The sequence below is a fragment of the Stenella coeruleoalba genome (genome assembly GCF_951394435.1).
Source record: "Stenella coeruleoalba genome assembly, chromosome: 2".
Taxonomy (NCBI): domain Eukaryota; kingdom Metazoa; phylum Chordata; class Mammalia; order Artiodactyla; family Delphinidae; genus Stenella; species Stenella coeruleoalba.
Genome location: NC_137147.1, coordinates 10437366 through 10457517, shown reverse-complemented (window position 1 = coordinate 10457517; position 20152 = coordinate 10437366). Strand labels below are relative to the sequence as shown.

The 20152-nt window shown below is 40.7% G+C and overlaps 1 protein-coding gene across 5 annotated transcripts in view; it reads left to right on the top strand.

Annotated features, from left to right (window-relative positions):
- Positions 1-17761, top strand: part of UNC79 (unc-79 homolog, NALCN channel complex subunit) — a 279675-nt gene extending 261914 nt beyond the window's left edge. For all 5 annotated transcript variants that reach the window (XM_079914612.1, XM_079914610.1, XM_079914611.1 and 2 more), the window contains 6 exons: positions 1037-1212; positions 2182-2368; positions 4034-4231; positions 6294-6371; positions 15562-15603; positions 17247-17761. In XM_079914612.1, the coding sequence (XP_079770738.1) occupies positions 1037-1212; positions 2182-2368; positions 4034-4231; positions 6294-6371; positions 15562-15603; positions 17247-17447 (882 nt within the window). In that variant the 3' untranslated portion in view covers positions 17448-17761. The remainder of the gene's footprint in view (positions 1-1036; positions 1213-2181; positions 2369-4033; positions 4232-6293; positions 6372-15561; positions 15604-17246) is intronic.
- Positions 17762-20152: the final 2391 nt, after the last annotated feature.

Genomic DNA, 20152 nt, shown 5'->3' with positions numbered 1-20152 from the left:
TTCTGAGTAAGCTCCCCTAGTGTTTGCTCACGCACGTGCTGAATCTGGTTGCCCACGCTGAAACCACTTTGCTGTCTGAAGAGGAAACAATATTACCTAAATAGTTTTATAGCCACTTCCAAAATACAGAGAAAAATAATAAGAAGGATCTATGATGACCAAAAGGTTAGGGACTGTAGACATAATCCAACCCTCTGATTTTACGTATTAGGAAACAGATCAGAAAGGTCAAGTGGCAAGTGGCTTAGCTAAGGCCATGTGACTGTTAGGACAGAACTGGGTCTAGAACCTAGGTCTCAACTCCCAGTTCACTGCTCTTTCCACTAAGCCACACTGAGCAACGAAATTTTTCTGAATTAATTCAACTGGTATGTATTGAGCACGAATAACATGCCTGACACTGTTCTAGGCATTTAAGGATGTGATGGTCCGCAAAAACAGACACAGTGGCTGCCCTTAGTTAGGGTCTGGCAGCGATGGCCAATTTTAATGAAAATTTCATACAAACTAAAGTGAAATTGTGACTTTCACAATTGCTATGAAAAAGAGGTAGACAGCAGCATGAGAGCTTCTAATAGGGTGATATGACCTACCAGGGAGGTTAGGAAGGTTCCTAAAGTAGATCAAGGAAGGTTTCCTGGAGGGGGTGACACTTGAGCTAAAATCTGAACAAAGAATAGGGTTAATTAGGCGAAGAGAGGCAGAAACAGTATTTCAGGGAGAGAGAACAACATAAGCAAAGGCCAGTGATGGAAGGGAACGTGGAGAGCCAGTGTAGCTGGACCACAAGGATGAAGGGGTAAGATGCAGAAATCTGAAGTATCTAGATCATTCCAGGTTGTTTAGGCCATGCTAAGGAATTTTTTTTCCCCTTTATCTTAAGAACAATGGGAAGCCCCTGAAGCAGTTTAAATGGGTTGTATGCTTGGGAGTGGTGATAGAAGATGTGGAAATGACAACCTGATCTTCTTAAAGAGTGCCCTGGAACATCCCCATTTACTCTGCCAAAGTCACAAAATACCACTTGGTTTTGTAGAGCCACATGAAGACGTGTTCCCAGCCTCTGCATGAAGATACCTTTGGTGGCCATCTCAAAGTTGGGCTGGCTCAGATTGCAGCCATGGAAATCTCACGGGGCAACCACAGAGATAACAAAGCTGTGATTCGCTATCTGCCTTGGCTCTATCATCCCCCTTCTGCAATGCAACAAGGGTAAGACCCTTATTATTCGGGCCACGAGGCAGGAAACACCCCTGAGTTTCCCGGGGCTCAGTAAGAGCTACTGAATGCATTGAAGATCTATGAGAATAGAATATGGTTGGTTAGGGAGATGGGAATTGAGACCAATTTCCATACTTATTTGCTGACCTGGCAGCATTTTTGAACACGAGTACTTCATGACATGCTGGCAATAAAAGTTGCCCTCCTACAAAGACCTCAGTCATCCTGATGGATGATGAAAACTTGGAGCTTAGAACTATCACTTTAACTCTTAATTCCCACTAGTTAAGTAAATTGATAGGTATTTATTTGTGCACTTACATAGCTTCTGCCTTCAAGGAGCTTAGATTATAGCTTGAACAGAATCTACATCAGAGATGAAATAGAGTTCAAGGAGGTGTGAGCCCCTGACCCTGCCCATAAGGGAGGCTGAGAAGAGACAGGTGCCCGTGGGCTAGTTTACTTGGGACCTTGGAGCACGCTTGACCTGCCATCTTTCATGGGCAGCTTCCTGGCTAGAGGAAAGGTTTGGAGTGGGGTGTAAGGGGGGCAGAGGGAGAAAATTACTGGAGAACAGGAATGTGGGTGGCTGTGTATTTTATCTCCTCTTCTATTCCTTCCCTTCTGGTGGGGATATCCGAGAACTTTCTAATGAGAAGAAAGGAAAGAGTTTAGAAAGAGAAGCTAGTCAGAATGGCAGCCAGGTTTGCGGAAGAATGATGTTTAATCCTGTGTCTCCAAAGGCTGCTCTTTGCTCAAGAAGCTAAGATCCAGGATTAGAGTGCAAAACAAGAAAAACAGATTTATCATTTTGTTCTCACTTTGTTGCTTTGGTGTTTTACTTCATGTAACTGCCTACAAGACCACACTTTTAAACCCCTCCATCAATAAGCATTTGTTAAGCACACAAAGAAACTGAAAACACAAAAACATCTCTAACACTTCCTTCCTCCCTAATAGACCAAAAGAATTCATTGAGTGTGTCTCTCACATCCGGCTGCTGTCCTGGCTGCTTCTGGGTTCCCTCACTCATAATGCAGTGTGTCCAAATGCCTCCTTTCCCTGCCTGCCAATACCTCTGGATGCAGGTTCCCATATTGCAGATCATCTTATTGTTATCCTGATTGGATTTCCAGAGCAATCAAAGGTAAGTGATTTCTGCAAGATTAAAACCATATGCATCAAATTTGCTAATGGAAACCCTTATCAGCCAATTATGTTTCTTCTGAGAAGAAAATGCATCTTATCACTTGCCCTCCTGTGGATGCTAGGAAAGCAACTTTGTGCTAATGCCTTATTTAAAGTTGTTCAAATTCCCAGACTATCTTTTCTTCCCCCTAAATTGTTTTTCGGTTTACTTTTATGAAGATAAATTATGGAGGCAAGCAAGAGTTAGCTTCCTAGGCATTTCTGTCTCAAAATAATGAAGAGCAATACAAGGATAGAAATATAATAAAAATTCTGTGATCAGTTTTTAGAACCAAATATGAAGAGGAGGATAATTTACACTCTAATTTTTTATGCACTGCCTTTCAACTTAAATCTCTAGAGATACATGAAGATAAAAAATGAAAATAAGGCCAGTTGGGAGCTCACTAAAGTATATGTTGGAATCACTTACACAGAGGAACTTATAAATTGTAGAGACAGATGATGTGCTTAAGGGAATAAAGTCAATCCAGGGCAAGCATCAATCATGAACCTATACAAGCAAACTAGACACACTGGTACTAATCAGTTATGAGGAGACAAGGTCCCCTCACAGAGCTTAGGCAAATTCTAGGAGGTCACGGCGGGTTTGGGAACAGCTGGGATTTAGGCCAGGGCAAGCTGTCCTGCAATAGATTTATTCTGAAATCAAATAGAGCACCCATCCAAATGACCTGAATGGTGTTTGCAAAAGGAATTAGGCAGTCAGTTCCTACTATTTCAACCCAATCTGTGTTTGAGTCCTCATGATGGTACTTTGTAATTCTGTGACATTGAAAAAGTTACTTAACCTCTCTGAGCTCCAGGTTTTCATCTGTAAAATAGATGAAATGGTTTGAGAATTATGGAGGTGATCTATAAAAAGTCTTTACCACAGTGTCTGGGACATTATAGGTGCTTACTCAATCAGTACTCGTTACTAGTTAGGAATACTATCTGTACTTACAACTAGTTAAGAATACTATCAGTACTTATACAAGTTAGGAATACTATCATACTTATACTAGTCAGGAATACTATCAGTACTCACTACTAGTTAGGAATACTATCAGTACTCACTACTAGTTAGGAATACTATCAGTACTCACTACTAGTTAGGAATACTATCTTTGCTGCTGCTGCTACTGCTGTCACTACTAATAGTAGTATAATTATTAAGTTCTGGGCAGTGCGTTCATGTATATCACCTCATTTACTCTTAACTACAACTCTTTGAGGAGGGTACTGTTATCTCCATGTTACAGATCAGCAGACACCCTAAAATGGTAGAATGATTGTTCTTCCTAATCTAGTGTAGGGATAGGAACGTCAGTTTCATTAAAGGGCAAGGGGGAGGGTAGATTTATTCTGCAAACTAAGGTGGCTTCTCCCTGAAAAGATGCTTGGTCTCTAAGCACACTCCCACTAACTGAGTGAAGAGCAGATTGTTTGGAGGTGATGAATCATGAGTTTGTAACTTGGAGACGACTCCTCCAGCCTTGGATCACTTGAATGACATGTACTTTGGCTGTGCTCCCTGGAAAGCCGAAGCCGTGCGGAGAGGGCTCCTTGGAGCACCACAGCCCACTAGCATGTAACGGTTCCCTGTTTTCTTCCTTTTCAGACCTCCGTGTTGCACATGTGTTCTCTTTTCCATGCATTTATCTTTGCTCAGCTCTGGACCGTATATTGTGAACAAAGTGCTGTAGCTACAAATGTTCAAAGTCAGAATGAATTCAGCTTCACAGCGATACTGACAGCACTAGAATTTTGGAGTAGGGTGACACCCAGCATCCTTCAGCTGATGGCCCATAACAAAGTGGTGAGTTCACAAATGAGTTTCCCCTCTTGGACAGAATCTCAAAAACCACTCTCAGTCCTCACATTACATGTTTTTTTAAAGACTTCAGTTGTAACAGTACATAAATGGATTGGTGAATTTTTATGTTATAACCTGGGTGTTCTACCTGCATAATAATTTTGATGAAAAACAATGCAAACAAATAAATTCAGTAAAAACCATTTTTGTTTTCTCTGCCTAGTGCCAAAGGAAATTTATGTGAAACTTCTACCTTTAAGAGTTGTCTTGTGCTATAAAGTCAGAGAGTGAGGAGGGAGATTTATATTATTTTTGGAGTCTAAGGCAATTTGGAAAAACCATAGCCAGTTAAGTCATCTCTTTGTGGTGGTTAAGAGCAGATTGGGGCTCCCCTGGTGGCGCAGTGGTTGAGAGTCCGCCTGCCGATGCAGGGGACGCGGGTTCGTGCCCCGGTCCGGGATGATCCCACATGCCGCGGAGCGGCTGGGCCCGTGAGCCATGGCCGCTGAGCCTGCGCGTCCGGAGCCTGTGCTCCGCAACGGGAGAGGCCACAACAGTGAGAGGCCCACGTACCAAAAAAAAAAAAAAAAGAGCGTATTGACTGTACGTGTTAATTCTACTTAGGGCCCAAAGCTGAAAAGAGTCTCACCATTTTGAGTTGCCCTCTGAGGACCTAAGCTCCTCAATCTTCAAATCCAGTTCCATTTTAATGTGGATGGCTCACCTTGTTGGAAAATAGCTGAGGTATGGATAGCATGATCCCACTTCATTGAACAAGCTTAGCTTAGTCCTATGGAGTCAAGATTGGAGGGTGTATGGAAGGAATTTACAAGGGAGTCCTTTGGTTTAGTTTGCTACTTTGGAGGAAGATTCTCAGCTGGGAAAGCAGCATCCAGTGTCTTGGTTATGGGGGCTTCATCAGTAGAGTTCTTATCTGTGAAGGGCAAAGGGCCTGGAAGAACGCCATAATGATGATTCCAATGTGCCCAGAAACCCAGTAATTCACTGTCCACCAATGCATTCTGCAATGGTTTTGACTGATTGAATATTAGTCTAAGAAACATTTTCTTTTTGTTGTAGTTGGAAAGGGGATTATATTTTTCCTTTAGGGAAGCACTTTCTTTTCTTTAGAGAAGCAGATATTATAAGGCAGTTCTGTAGGGAGAGAGGTGTTTTAATTCAACTTAAGGGAAATTTATGTGAAAACTTTAGGGTACACCAACAGTTCTGACCACCGCATAGATAATTACATTTATTAGATCATAGAGTCTGGGACTGAAGAAGCACTTGGAGGTCAAGTATTCTATTCTGCTCTGTTACAGACGATGAAACTGGGACCTTAAATTTAAACTAGAGATTCAGAGCTTCCTTCTATTGTCCTCGTTTTTTGATACCATTAATACCTCTCCTCCAAATGTCTCTTAATATCCAAATGTTGGAAATGAATTTGTTACTGGTGAATCTTGCACAAATGGTGTTACAAATGAATTTGAATTAATTTTAAATTCTGAAAATTTTGTTAAACTACATAAGCCAGTCTGGTAAAATCCCCCCTGGAGTGTTTAAAATCTAGCCACAGGGATTTCTGATGAAGGATATCATTTCTATGGTATTTTTAAACTGTCGTAAATATGACTGCCTTGTTCCACGGAGAATAAAGCCTCAAACAGAGGTGGTGCAATAAATGAAACAGCCGCTCCAAGTGAAGAAACTGTGGAGAAAGGATCGATCAAGATGGAGAAAAGACCCAAGCCCAAGAGTTCTGCAGTTGGAAATGAAGGAAGCAGAAACCGTTTATCCTCTGGTGTGAATCGCAGTGTGGTGCAGATTAGCGAGATTGATACCTGAATTCATTGGCAGCCCCAAGTTAGATGAGGAAGGCATGGCATGAGGAAACCTCTGCAGCCTATAAAATTCAGTTTCTGGTTGAAGTTTTAGAGAGGAATAAATACCCCTGGTCCCCTCTGGTTGTTGTGCAGAATGTCCTCGTGGGCACAGGGCATGCGGCTGCAGACTGTTTCCGTATCACCTTGAGTGGAATTGATTTTCTTGTTTGTTGTTTCAGATGGTAGAAATGGTGTGTCTCCATGTGATTAGTTTAATGGAGGCACTGCAAGAATGCAATTCAACAATTTTTGTCAAGGTAGGAAAATCTTATGATTTCTATAGACCATTTCTTGCTTCTAAAAACAAATGTGGATTTATTTTGAATGTACCTTCTGAAGAGGAAAATAAAACTGATTTAATTTTCACATTCAAAGTTGGGGCTGGAGGAATCGGGCTCCTATAACAACTCTTGCTGGGTTCGGTATGTCACACCATGATTGCATGCAACATAAGTAATTAAAATATTACCAGAAGCATTGATCTGGAAATGACCCTAGAGTCATGTAAATTGTTTGGTGGAGCCTCGCCTTGCAAGATATCCAGACAACCAAGGAAAATACTCTGTCATTGTTTGACTTGGTAGCGGATACTTTTCTCTAAGATAAATTAATTTAGTTTCTAATATAACTATTCTAAATCACTGTACAGTGTGTGAAAGTAACTCAGGTATTTGTTATCTATCCAGGGACATCAGAAACATGCTAGTGTGATAAAAAGATAAAAGAACAAAGGAGAACCTGGTTGCTCACTCACTTTCTCTTTTTATTTCCATTCTTTTTCCTTTCCTTCCTATCATTCCACCTCTCTGTTTCACTGATTCTTTGTCCTTCCTCTTCTTGTACCACTTCCTTCTTTGCCTTCCATGTCTATATCCCACTATCCCAGCCACCATCACCACCCACCTCCCCCCCGCCAACCCACAGAGTGCATCAGTTTAGAACCTTATAACTTCCTATTTCACTCCTTGGTTGACTCCCTTCAATAAAGGACATTTGTAAAGTTAACTCACACAGTGCTGAAGAAAAGCAGCACGATTTTAGGGAAAACTTGACTGTGACCAGAAAACTGCAAGGTTGTTGGTTAAAAAGGGATAGATATAGCTTATCTAGCTTGACAGTCAATAGCAAAAGTCAACACTATGGGAGAAACTACATGACTGACACTTGGGTGATCATACCTGATTTTGTTTTTTACAGCTTTATTGAAGTATAATTTATACACAGTAAACTTTACATATGTAAAATGTACAATTTGATATCTTCACATCACACATATTATACCCGTGAAGCCATCCATCCCCACAGTCAAGATAATGAATATTGTCCTCCCCAGCTAAAGTTTTCTCATACACATTGGTTAGTCTCTGTTCCACCACTTCCTGTACCCCATTTCCTCATCGCCAGGCACGTGCTGATCTGCTTTCTGTCATAATAGCTTAGTTTGCATTTTCTAGAATTTCATATAAATAGATTCATACAGTAGTTATGCTTTTCTCTGCCTTCCTTCACTCAGAATAATTATATTACCATTAATCCATGTTACATGTATCAGTAGATTATTTTATTTCTGAGTAGTATCTATTATATGGATATAACACATTTTGTTTATCCATTCATCAATTAATGGACATCTGAGCTGTTTCCAAAAGTTTGAGGCTATTACAAATAAAGCTGTTACGAATATACATACACAGGTCTTTGTGTAGCTATAGGCTTTCAGGTGTGTTGGATAAATACCAAGGAGTGGAATTGCTAGGCTGTATGATATGTGTATAACTTTTAAAGAAATTGGCAAACTGTTTTCCAAAGTGATTGTACCCTGTTACATTCACACCAGCAGTATGCATTCCAGTGCCTACACATCTTCGTCAATACTTAATGTAGTTAATCTCTAGTTTTAGTCATTCTAAGAACTGTGTACTGCAAAATTGCATTTTCCTGTTGACAAATGATGCTCAACATCTTTTCATGTGCTTATTTGCTATCCATATATCTGCATGGTAAAATGTCTATTAAAATTATTTGCCCATTTTAAAAATCAAGTTGGTTTTTTTCTTATTATTGAACTTTCAGATACAAGTCCTTTATCAGATATGTCATTTGCAAAGATTTTTTTTCTGTGTTTGTCTTCTCATTGTCTTCACAGTGACTTGTGAAGAGCAGAAAGTCTTAATTTTGATGAAATACCATTTATGAAATTTTTCTTTTATGAATCATGCTTTTGATGTTGTATTTAAGAAAATCTTTGCCTAATCCAAGATCACAAAGAGTTTTCTTTGTGTTTTCTTCTAGATATTATATATGTTTTCTTCTAGGTGTTAGTTTATATCTATGATCCATTTTGAGTTAACTTTTGTGGATGTGTGTGGTATGGATTGAGGTACTTTTTATGTGTGTGGATATCCAATTATTCTAGGATTGTTTGTGAAAAATTCTATCCATTGAATTGCCTTTGCACTTTTGTCAAAAATCAATTGACCATTCATGTATGGTTCTATTAATGGATACTCAATTCATTTCTATTGATCTGTTTGTCTACCTTTGTACCACACTGTCTAGGTTACTATAGCTTTCTAATATGCCTTGAAATCATGTAGTGTTACTCCTCTAAATTTCTACACCTATTTCAAAGTTGTTTTGGCTATTTTAGGTCCGTTGCATTCTAGATACATTTTAAAATCAACTTGTCAATTACTACGAAAAGCCTGCTGGGAATGTGGGTTGCACTGATGTATACATCACTTTAAGGAGAATTGAGATGTTAACAATATTGAGTGTTCCAATCTTTGAACAGAGTATACCACTCTATTTATTTATGTCTTTGTTAATTTTTTTCAGCAATATTTATAGTTTTCCATATACAGGACTAGAATATTTTATCAAATTTATCCCTAAGTGTATAGTAATTTTATAGTATTATAAATAGTATGGTTTTTTACATTTAAATTTTTGGTATTTTATTGTTAGTATTTAGAAATATAACTGATTTATGCCTTTATACCCTGCAATCTGTTAAACTCATTTATTAGTTCTAGTAACTTTCTTGTAGCTTTCATCAGATTTTCTCTGTAGACAATTATGTCATGTGCAAGTAGAAGCAGTTTTCTTTCTTTCTTTTGAATTTTTATACTTTTAATTTCTTTTTCTTGTCTCATTGCTCTGGCTAGATCCTCTAATACAAGTTGAATAGAAGTCATGAGGGTTGGAAACATTGTCTTGTTCCTGATCTTAGGAAGAAAGCATTCATTAAATATAAATGTTAGCTGTTAGTTTTTCATAGATACCCTTTGTTAGATTGAGTAAGGGTCTCTTCTATTCCTAGTCTGCGAAGAATTTTTGTCAGGAATAGATGTAGGATTTGTCAGGTGCTTTTTCTACATTTATTGAGATGGTCATTTGATTTTTCTTTTTTGACTATTAACAGTGAGATTCATGGATTGATTTTTGAATGTTAAACCAACCTTATATTCCTGGGACAAACCACTTGGTCTTGACGTACTATTCTTTTATGTATTGCTGAATTCTATTTGCTAACACTTTAAAATAATTTTTTTGCATCAGTGTTTATGAGGGATATTGGACTGTAATTTTCTTTTCTTGTAATAACTATTTTTGGTTTCGGTATCAGGGTAATGATGGCCTTATAGAGTAAGTCAGGAAGTATTCCTTTCTTTTCCATTTTCTGGAAAAGTTTATGTATGTTTGGTATTTTTTTTCTCCTTAAATATTTGGTCAAATTCACCAGTGGAACTGCTTGGGCTTGGAATTTTCTTTGCAGGAGGGTGTTACACTACAGATTCAATTTCTTTAATAGATACAGGGCTATTTAAGTTATCTGCTTATTCTTGAGTGATCTTTGACAGTGTGTCTTTCAAAGAATTTGTCCATTTCGTCAAAATAGTTGATGTTATTGGCATGAAGTTACTCATAATATTCCCTTATTATACTTTTAATATTTGTAGGAACAGTAGTTATGCTACCTCTTTCATTCCTGATAATGGTGATTTGTGATCTCACTTTTATTTTTCTGATCAATCTGGTTAAAGGTTTATCAATTTTAGTGAGCTTTTGATTTAAAACAATGACAACAATAACCAGCTTTTGGTTGGTTTTCATAGATTTTTTTCTGTAGTTTTTGTTTCATTAATTTCTGTTCTTTATCAGTTTCTTTCTTCTGTTGACTTCCAATTTAATTTGCTCTTCTTTTTCTTGTTTCTTAAGGTGGAAGTGGAATTCACTGATTTGAGATTTTTTTCTTTTATAACATAAGTGATTAAGATTTCCATCTAAGCACTGGTTTAGCAGCATCCTACAATTTGGTAGTTCTGTTCTCGTTTACGTTCAGTTCAGAATACTTTCTATCTTCCCTTTTGCTTTCCTTTTTGACCCATTGCTTATTTAGAGGCAATAATTTAGTTTCCAAATATTTGAGGCTTTTCTAGAGATTTTCTGTTATGGATTTTTAATCCAATCCCGTTATGATCAGAGAAAATATCAATACTTTGTATAATTTGACTCATTTTAAATTTATTGAGTCTTGTTTAGGATATTGTCTATCTTGGTAAATGCTGTGTGTACTAGAAAAGAATATGTCTTCTGCTGTTGTTGAATATAGTTTCCTATGTCAGTTGATTCAAGCTTGTTGATAGTATTGTTCAATTTTTTCATGTCCTTCCTTCTTTTTCTATCCACTTAGTCTATCAGTTATTGAAAAGGGGTATTGAAATATCTCCCTAATTTATCTTTTCAGGTATACCAGTTTTTGTTTCACATATTATGAAGCTATTATTAGGTGTATAAATGTTTAGGATTGTTATATCTTCTTAATGAATTGAAATTATGAAATGGTTCTCTTTATCCTCGATAATATTCTTTGGTAATAATAAAGGCAGTCTAGCTTTCTTTTGACTAGTATTAGTATGGTATATCTTTTTCTAGCCTTTTAACCTATTTGTGTCTTTTTATTTAAAGTATATTTCTTATAGGCAGCATGTAGTTGGGTATTGGGCTTTTTTAAAAATCCAATCTGACAATCCCTTTTAATTGGGATTTTTAAACCATTTTCATTTAATGTGTTTTGTGATATCATTTGGCTTAAAATACCTTGCTATTTGTTTTCTTTATTTCCCATCTGTTCTTTGTCCTTTATTCCCTCTTTTTCTACCTTCTTTTTGACTAATTGAGTTTTTAATGATTAAATTTTGGATACAATTTCCACTTTTTGGTCTAGATTCTTAAGGTGGAAGCTGAGGTCATTAATTTGAGAACGTTTTTCTATTCAGCTGTCAGTGTTTGGTTTTCTGAATTTCCTCCTAAGTACTGCTTTGGCTGTATTCCTCTGAATTTTGATATATTCTCATTTCCATTCAGTTCAAAATACTTTCTAATTTCCCTTTTGACTTCTTCTTTGACCCGTGGGTTATTTAAATGTGTTTTTCAGTTATCTTATTAGCTATATGTCTTAGCTGTTGTTGTTTTAGTGGTTGACTTAAGAGTTTATAGTCAACATTTTTAACTTAACACAATCTGCCTTCAAGTAATAATGTACCACTGCATGTATAGTATGAGAATGTACAACAGTATACTTCCATTTCCAGACTTTGTGCTATGATTGTCATCCATTTTACTCCTACATATGTTATAAACCAAACCATAATTTTTTTTAAACAATTATCTCTCAAAGCAATTTAAATTTTGTTTTATATTTTCTGTTTTTGCCATATTTACATTTTTCAGTTTTCTTCATTCCTTTCTGTAGAATTAAACTTCCATCTTCCTTCTGCCCAAAGGACTTTCTTTACAACTTCTCGTGTAGGTCTACTGAAGCTTAATTCCTTCAGCTTTCGTATGTCTGAGAAAGTCTTTACTTTGCCTTCATATTTGAAAGCTATTTTCAGTGGTTATTGAATTCTAGGTTCAAAGTTTTTTTTTCCCCCTAGTATTTTGAAGATGCTATTCATCCACTGTCTTTTTGCTTCCATTGTTTCTGAGAAGAAATCTTTGTCATTCTTATTTTTTTTCTCCTGTATATGATATGTCTTTTTTCTCAGGCTGCTCTGAAGATTTTTTTCTTTACCATTGTTGCTAAGCAATTTGATGATGATATGCCTTGGTGTAGTTTTCTTCATATTTCTTGTTCTTGATTTTGTTGACTTTCTTGGATCTGTGAATTTATAGTTTTCATTATATCTGGAAAAGTATCAGCTATTGTTTCTTTAAGATTTTCTTGCATACCTCTATTTAACATACTCAGTATTTCCTCTACCTTCTTGACCATATTGAATATAGTTGTAATAACTGTTTTAATGTCCTTGTTTACCAGTTCTGTTCTCTGTGTCATTTCGGGGTCTTTTCTAGTTACTTGAGTTTTCTTCTCATTATGAATCACATTTTCCTGCTTCTTAGCATGGCTGGTAATTTTTTATTGGATTCTTGACATTTTGAATTTGACTTTTTTGGGTGCTAGATATTTTTTTATTCCTACAAGCATTCTTGAACTGTACTCTATGCCATAGTTAAATTACTTAGAAACAGTTTTATGCCTTTGAAACTTGGTGTTAAGCTTTGTTAGGTAGGATTGGAGCAGCAGTTTGTCTAGGGCTACTATTTCTTCACTGGTAAGGTAATATCCTGAGTACTCTACTTGGTGTTCTATGATTTGCAAGATTTTTCCACTATAACTAGTGGAAACACAAACTATTGCTATGTGATTACCAGGGATTTTTCCCTCTAATCTTTTTAGGTTATTTTTTCTTCAGCCTTGGATAATTTTCTCACATGTGTATACTGGTCAGTATTGAGCTGAAGACTCAAGGGGAACCCTTTACAGATCTTCAGAGAGTTAGCGCTCTCTCTCTCTCTCTCTCTCTCTCTACAGCTCTCTCCTTTCCACTACTCTGCCTTACAAACTCTAGCTCCCTTGGCCTCCCTGGACTCCCAGCTCCATCTCCTCACCTCAGGAAGACCACCAGACTCTACCTGGGTTCCTTTTCCCTGTGTTACTGCCTGAAAACACTGTCTAGGCAGTGAGCTAGGATAACTGTAGGGGTCACCTTGTTTGTTTCCTCTCCCTCAGTGATCACTGTCCTGCATTGCTGATGCTTAATGTCTGAAAATCATTGTTTCATTACCCTTCATCTGGAATTTTAGTTTTGTTTTAGGCAGGATTGTAAATCTGGTCTTTGTTACTCCATCTTGGGTGAAAGAGAAAGTTTCATGACTAATTTTATTTTGAGGGCTGGAAAGAGCATGGAGTGAAATGAATATAGTCCAACTGAGCAGGAAGTCTTCAATTTATCCCATAACATAAACCAAGATAAGAGGAAAAGTATCCCTTTGATTTTGATGAAAAACATATTTTTTTAAGTGTCCTTCAGTTTTCTGGATATTGTTTTTGGAGAAGAAAAAAAACCAACCAATTTTATTATAACATTACAGTGCCCAGAATAAATTACATCTAATTCTTACTGACAGCTTTGTAGGAGCCACTAGCAAAAGGGTACTGAAATGAACCGTTATTCAAAACAGTCAAATTAGCATTCCTGAAATAGGATGACTGCTGGATTGTATAACGCTGTCCTTCACAATGAACTTTAACCTGATGCCTTCAGTCAGGTTGGTAAATCACAAACCTGAAGGCCCCTTGCAGGTCTATTTAGAATCTTATGGTCTTGTGTTACATCAGTGGGGAAATAACAAAAGCACTTCTAAAATCAGCCTCAGTATTCCCCTTGTTTGCCTCATAAAGGCCCTTAGCCCGTGGGGCAACCCTGGGAAAGGTGTCCACCCAGGGGCAGAGTACTCAGTGTTCCCTGGTCTCAACCCACCTCCCCGTCCCTCAGGATTCTTAACAAGAGGTCAGTTCAGGTATTTCCCAAACATCAAGGCCAAACATCAAGAGGCCTCACTCTGCTTTTCTAAACTTGCTTTTCATGATCCTGTGCTAAGAACCTCACCCTTCAGCATCACGTGAACCTCCACTGCTTCCTCACCTCTCTGCACACTCCCACCTCTGGGCTTTGCTCCCTTGAGTGCCCTTGTATTAGTTTGCTAGGCTGCTGAACACTGCAAATTGGGTGACTGACTGAAGTAACAGAAATGTATTGTCTCATGGTTCTGGAGGCAAGAAGTTATGAGATCAAGGTGATGGCAGAATTGATTCCTTCTGAGGCTGTGAGGGAGCATCTGTCCCAGCCTCTCCCCTGGCTCCTGGGGGTTTGCTGGCCATCTTTGGCGTTCCTTGGCTTGTTGATCTCTGCTTCACCTTCACGTGCTGCTCTCCCTGTGTACCTATCTGTGTCCAAATTTCCCCCTTTCTATAAGAACACCAGTCATATTGGATTAGGGGTCCCCACTACTCCAGAGTGACCTCATCCTAACTCACTACATCTTCAATGACCCCATTTCCAAATAAGGTCCCTTCTGAGGCTGTGTGGGCAAGGACTACAACGGCTATATGAGAGGACACAATGCAACCCATATCAACTCTATTGGAGTTGGGTCAGAAGGAGCGTGGACTGAAATGATATGATGCATTTGAGCATATTAAAGATCTGAACAGTCCTGAAAGAAACTAACATTTCCAAACTTATTAGCTCATAGCCCCCCTTCCCCATTTAAATCCCACCCAACTGGAGTTCTGTGGAATACACTTTGGGAAATGTATTCTGTCCCTGACTTCCGGATTTATGAGGCCACGAACACAAGTCAACACTTGCGTTCGGAAGGGCTGAAGTGTGGCAAGAGACCAAAGCGGACAGAGGAGAGCCGCTGCTGGGGGAGCTCGGGCGGGGCACCTGTGACCTCCTAGGAAGGGTCTCAGGGCAAATCAGAGGCAGCGGAGGGGCAGGGCTCCCCAGATGCCCAAGATTTGAGAGCCTTGCTCCCGGCTGGAGCAGGGACCCGCTGCTCGCCTGCCCGTGCACCCACACTGCTGAAACCCCGGCCGGCACTCACTCGTGCTGTGTCTCGTCTTCCAGATCACAGCCAGGCAACTTCAGGGCTTGTCTTTGTCCATCACTTAAGCATTTTAACCGCTTCCCAGTGATCTTTTCTTAACGACCACAGGCAGAGAGCTTCGCCATGCTACTTGGAGACTCAGTTCTAAAGATCCCGTGGAGGAAATTCTATTTCAAGAAAGAGAGGATTTAATTAAATAAATACACATTTAATTTCCCATGCTTGGTAGCTTTCAAGAGACAATCAGTCATTTACGGTGTGTGTTTCAGGCACTCATGGGGCGCTTATTAACCTCCAAATGCCACCAGCTCAGCAGGGTTTGGCCTCAGAGAGACGTTTGTCTGATAGCGGGGAACTCTGCATCGGAGGCCCACATCCTTTTGTGATGTTAAAGGGATTCCGTGTGCCTTGCTTTGCCAGGCAGTAAGCGGAGCTTATGTGGGAGAATGGAGAACAGTAATAATGGGCCTTCTGTGTTTCTCCATACAGCTGATACCTATGTGGTTGCCAATGATTCAGTCAAATATCAAGGTAAGTCACCCCCGGGTGGACTGGAAGCTCAGTTCCCTCCAGAGAAGCTCGTAACATTCACAGGGCTCTACAATGCGCCACTCATTACCTGTTCCTGGTCTCTGGGGACTGATAATGCAGGAGACCCTGCGGGACAGGTAGGGGGCCTGTGGGCCGAGGTGACAGCAGGGGCCGCTGTCCTACTCATCGTTGATTGAAGGGGGAGGGGGAGGATCCCAGAGTCTGGACGAGGCTCCGCTACTGACTAGAACACAGGCTGAAAAGCTACTCTACCTTCAGAGGATACCCATGGGATCTGGTCCCAGACATGTCCGGTGCTATTTCCTGGCCACTAGGACTGACGTTTTGTGATGGGAAGAATTCTATTAAGAGAGGATAACATTCAGTGAACGACAGAATTGAACTAGAAGGGACCTGCCCACTCCCCCCCTCATTCTATATAAGAGGAAACATAGGAAGAGTAACTTGGACAGGGTCCCACAGCCAGGGAGGGGGAGACAGAACGTAGTTCTCACTGCCAGGCCCCGCCTTGAGGGACGCATTGTCACTGCAGGGCCAGACGTACTCCATGGCTGTAAATCTAGTTACTGGGGCTTAACATTAAGATGGCAAAGCTCACCACCCTCTCCCTCCCAAACTGGGCCCCGTCTAAGGCACTGGGAGTATCAGGGAGGAGGGGGAGAAGATGGAAGCCTTGTTGCTGGATTTCCTCCCAGAGTAGGGGAGGGATGCTTGTGGAAGGAAGGGAGGTGACTTCAAGGGATACCAAGAGAGATATACAGCTGTCAGCAGTGCCCACAGGCTTTGAGTACTGGTTCACGGCCTAACTGCTGTTTGTGGCCACCGGTAGGGCCAATGGCTTTGCTGAAAACCTCATTGCACCACTAGCTTCTGTTGTGAAAACTGCTTGGACTTTCACCCCGAGGTATTCCAAACTGCCCTCCCCCTGCTTGGCGGTCATCTGTGGCAATTTGACATTGCCCAGAGTGCTAAGTGGAGGCCAACAGAACTTCATGGAAAGCTAAGAAGAATAAGAAAAGCTTACAACCTAGCTCCTTCGTGTGTGCATGAACGTGTGCATGAACGTGAGAACAGAGAGACTGTAATCATGATGAAAATGTCCTGAGCCCTTCCTATGTGCCGGCTTCTGTTCTGACCCCTCTGTTAAATCACTTATCCTTACAATAACCCCGTCAGGTGAGTGTTACTATCCCCACTTTACCCATGAGACAATCCAAACACAGACCGAAAAACCTTGTTCCCCAAGGTGTTTACAGAGGACCGAGGATCTGAACCCAGGGAGCCTGGCAGCATAGCCCGCGACACCAGGCCCACATAGCAAACAGCTCTCGGGGGACAAGTCTAAGTGTCAGCCCCTGCACTGGTGTTGCAAAGAATGAGTCGAGATGGGAGGGGCATTATTTGGATGGATTTGGGCCAGGTGGGCTCTAAGAACATGGCACCGGCCCACGCCCTCTGCCCTGAGCCCTCCCCAAATTTGGGAGTTGGCCTTCTTCAGGCCAGACAGCTCCCGTGCCACGTGTAAGTCCCGCCTGCAGAAGAAGTCCAGGCCGGCACTCCCTGGGTTGACGGGGAACCCGAGCAGGAAAGAAACTAAACTACCGTCTTGCCCTTTCTTACAGCACTTATCTGCGGGACTCCAGCTTCGCCTCCAGGCCATTCAGAACAACGTGAACCACCACAGCCTCAGGACGCTGCCGGGTTCCACCCAGAGCAGTGCCAGCCTGGCGGCCCTGCGCAAGTGGCTGCAGTGCACCCAGTTCAAAATGGCCCAGGTGGAGATCCAGTCCTCAGAAGCAGCCTCTCAATTTTATCCTCTATGAGCGGACTCCTCGGCTCTCAGTGTCAACACTCTGGTTTAGCAATAATGGGTTTCAAAACAAAACAATTCGATCCAAGCAGGTTGGGGAACATATTGGTACTGTACATTCTCTTTCTAGTTTAGTAAAAGACGTGCAAAGGCCGGAGAGGGCCAAAATGAAGCTTTCTTGCTACACATTTCTGATGACTCCTTGGGCTATCCGATTAAGTGTTTCCTTACATTATTTTTTAAAAACCAAATCATTTTTCTTTAACTAACTTCTATTTTTTTTAAGAAAAAAAAAATAGACTGGTGGGTACTCACAGAAAAGTTGTATAAGTCCCCCTGTTGCTATTTTTGATGATAGAGAATAAATAGGGTTTTTGAAACCTTTGTAGTGTTTTTTCTTAAAATCCACTCTTGGCAATGCAATAAAAAAAACCCGTCACCATAAGCCAGTGACACTTGACTGAAGCTTTTTGTCATTATCCTGGGAAAAGTGGCAGCTTGCAAGGACCATTACAAAGTGCACTTAGAAATTAGGTGGTTAAACTGTGCCAACTGTTTTCTTTGTTTTATAATATCATTTTCCAGGACTGTCCAGTAAGTTTTATTATTTTTAAAACTAGTTTTTCAACTCATTAGTCCTAGGCTGTACTTTCTTGTAAGCTTTATGACAACCACTTTAGTTTTGTGAATAATAAATTTTATTCTTTTGTTAATACTTGTATACAATTCAATTTAAAACTGTAGATTGCATACTGGACCAGACGATTCCCCACGCTGGCACAGAACACTGCACCTGGAGCTATGTTTCATAAAACGGAATTTTAATAGTGTAAGAGCACCAAGATTTATCAGCACTTATATTTAACATTTGACTGTGCATTCACAAATGATATTTCTCTTCTCTATCCCTGTAATGCACTGACTAAAAGAAGACTTAATATACATTTAAGCTGTATATTGACATGCTATTAAATGCATTTTTTATTATCTTTGTGAGCCTGGGGTTTTTTAAAATCAGTTTATAGAGCTAGAGTTTAGTTCCTGACAACCATTTCTTCTAAACTTTTAAAACTTCTAACTTCCATTAAGACTAAGTACAATTTTAAGAGGAAAAGGCTTTCTTTAAGGTCATTTGGTGAGAGAAATACACAGTTTATTTGAAGTCCATTCTCTAGGGACTCATGAGGGCATGAGACTTTTTTTTTTTTTTTTATGTTGGTTTTAAAGAAGCTTCTCTCTTCTTCTGGGAAGTCCGATATCTTAATGCTTCTCAGGGGAAAACAAGTCCTCAAATGTTAAGTATTTCACATGAGTTCTAGAAAGACAGGGTGGCAGATCTCCATTCTTTTTTTTTTTTTTTTTTGTGGTACACGGGCCTCTCACTGTTGTGGCCTCTCCCGTTGCGGAGCACAGGCTCCAGACGCGCAGGCTCAGCAGCCATGGCTCACGGGCCCAGCCACTCCACAGCATGTGGGATCCTCTCGGACCGGGGCACGAACCCGCGTCCCCTGCATCGGCAGGCGGGCTCTCAACCACTGCGCCACCAGGGAAGCCCGCAGATCTCCATTCTTATGAAAACTTGTGGGGAACAAATAGGTCCTTATAGTAAGACTATAGAAATGATTCTTCTTCATATTTTGCGAATGAACTCTTTGGAAAGGCCTTCCCCTGTTCAGAATTCTCCTCCGTCCCAGTCGTGCTTGGTTACGCTTCTGTGCACATTTGGTCTTGTATGATAAAAAGTTGCGCATGTACTTATCTCGCTTGTAAACTGTGACGGCTTTGAGGATATGTCCTGTCTCTGTATCCCCAGGGTTTGGCTCATAGTACATGTTTAATTAGTGTCTATTGAATGGAACGGATTTGATTAAGCAGCAGGTCTTTCTTGAGCTACCCAGTGGGCTCAGCAAGGGCTAAATTGTGACTTTCTCTTTTTTATGCAGGGATTCCTAGAGGGGGTTACAGACACAGGCTGGAGCAGGAGGCCCTGGCTGCTCTCCCTGGAGGTTTAACTGACTTCCCCATCTGGGCTCAGCTGTAGGCCCAGCTCTTTAGTGGTCCTGAGCCCACCCTGCCACAGGTGGCCAGGATCTTGGTGGCCCTATTCTACCAGTAGACAAGGTCCAGAGTCATCCACAGCTTCTTCTCCATCTTCTTTGCCCAGTTCCTTGAATGAACTTCTGCCTCAATTTCCCTTTGTATTTGCATCCCCCCAAGGGCTGGAGATGACCCTTTAGCTCAGCCCTCTTGACTGGGTCGCCTCTAATGCTTCCTGCTATCTGGACCTGTTTCCTTTACCCCAGTCACAACCTGGGTCCTTGGTCCCATCCAGGCAGGTCTCCCTCCTTGCCCCTCAGAACTGTGGGACCAGTTTTCCTACCAGCTTGACCAAAATACTGCCCCTGCTGGGACCCTGCCACTTCACTGGCTGATAGAGATCAGCAGGCTTCTCTGGCTTACACTCACTCCCCCCTGCCCCCTACCCAGTATCCTCATCTTCTTTTGTTATGTCATTGTGGTAGCCTCTCCAGCAAGTGGGGCTCAGGCACTTAGAAGAAAAAAGCCAGGAAAAGAAGGGGCAGATGGAAGTTTAGCAGGATTGGTCCTTACAAGGAAGAGGAGAAGCCATTCGCCTAGGTCAGGAGTCAGACAACTGCAGCCCACTGCCTGTTTTTGTAAAAAATCTACTAGAACACAACCGCACCAGCCATTTACACA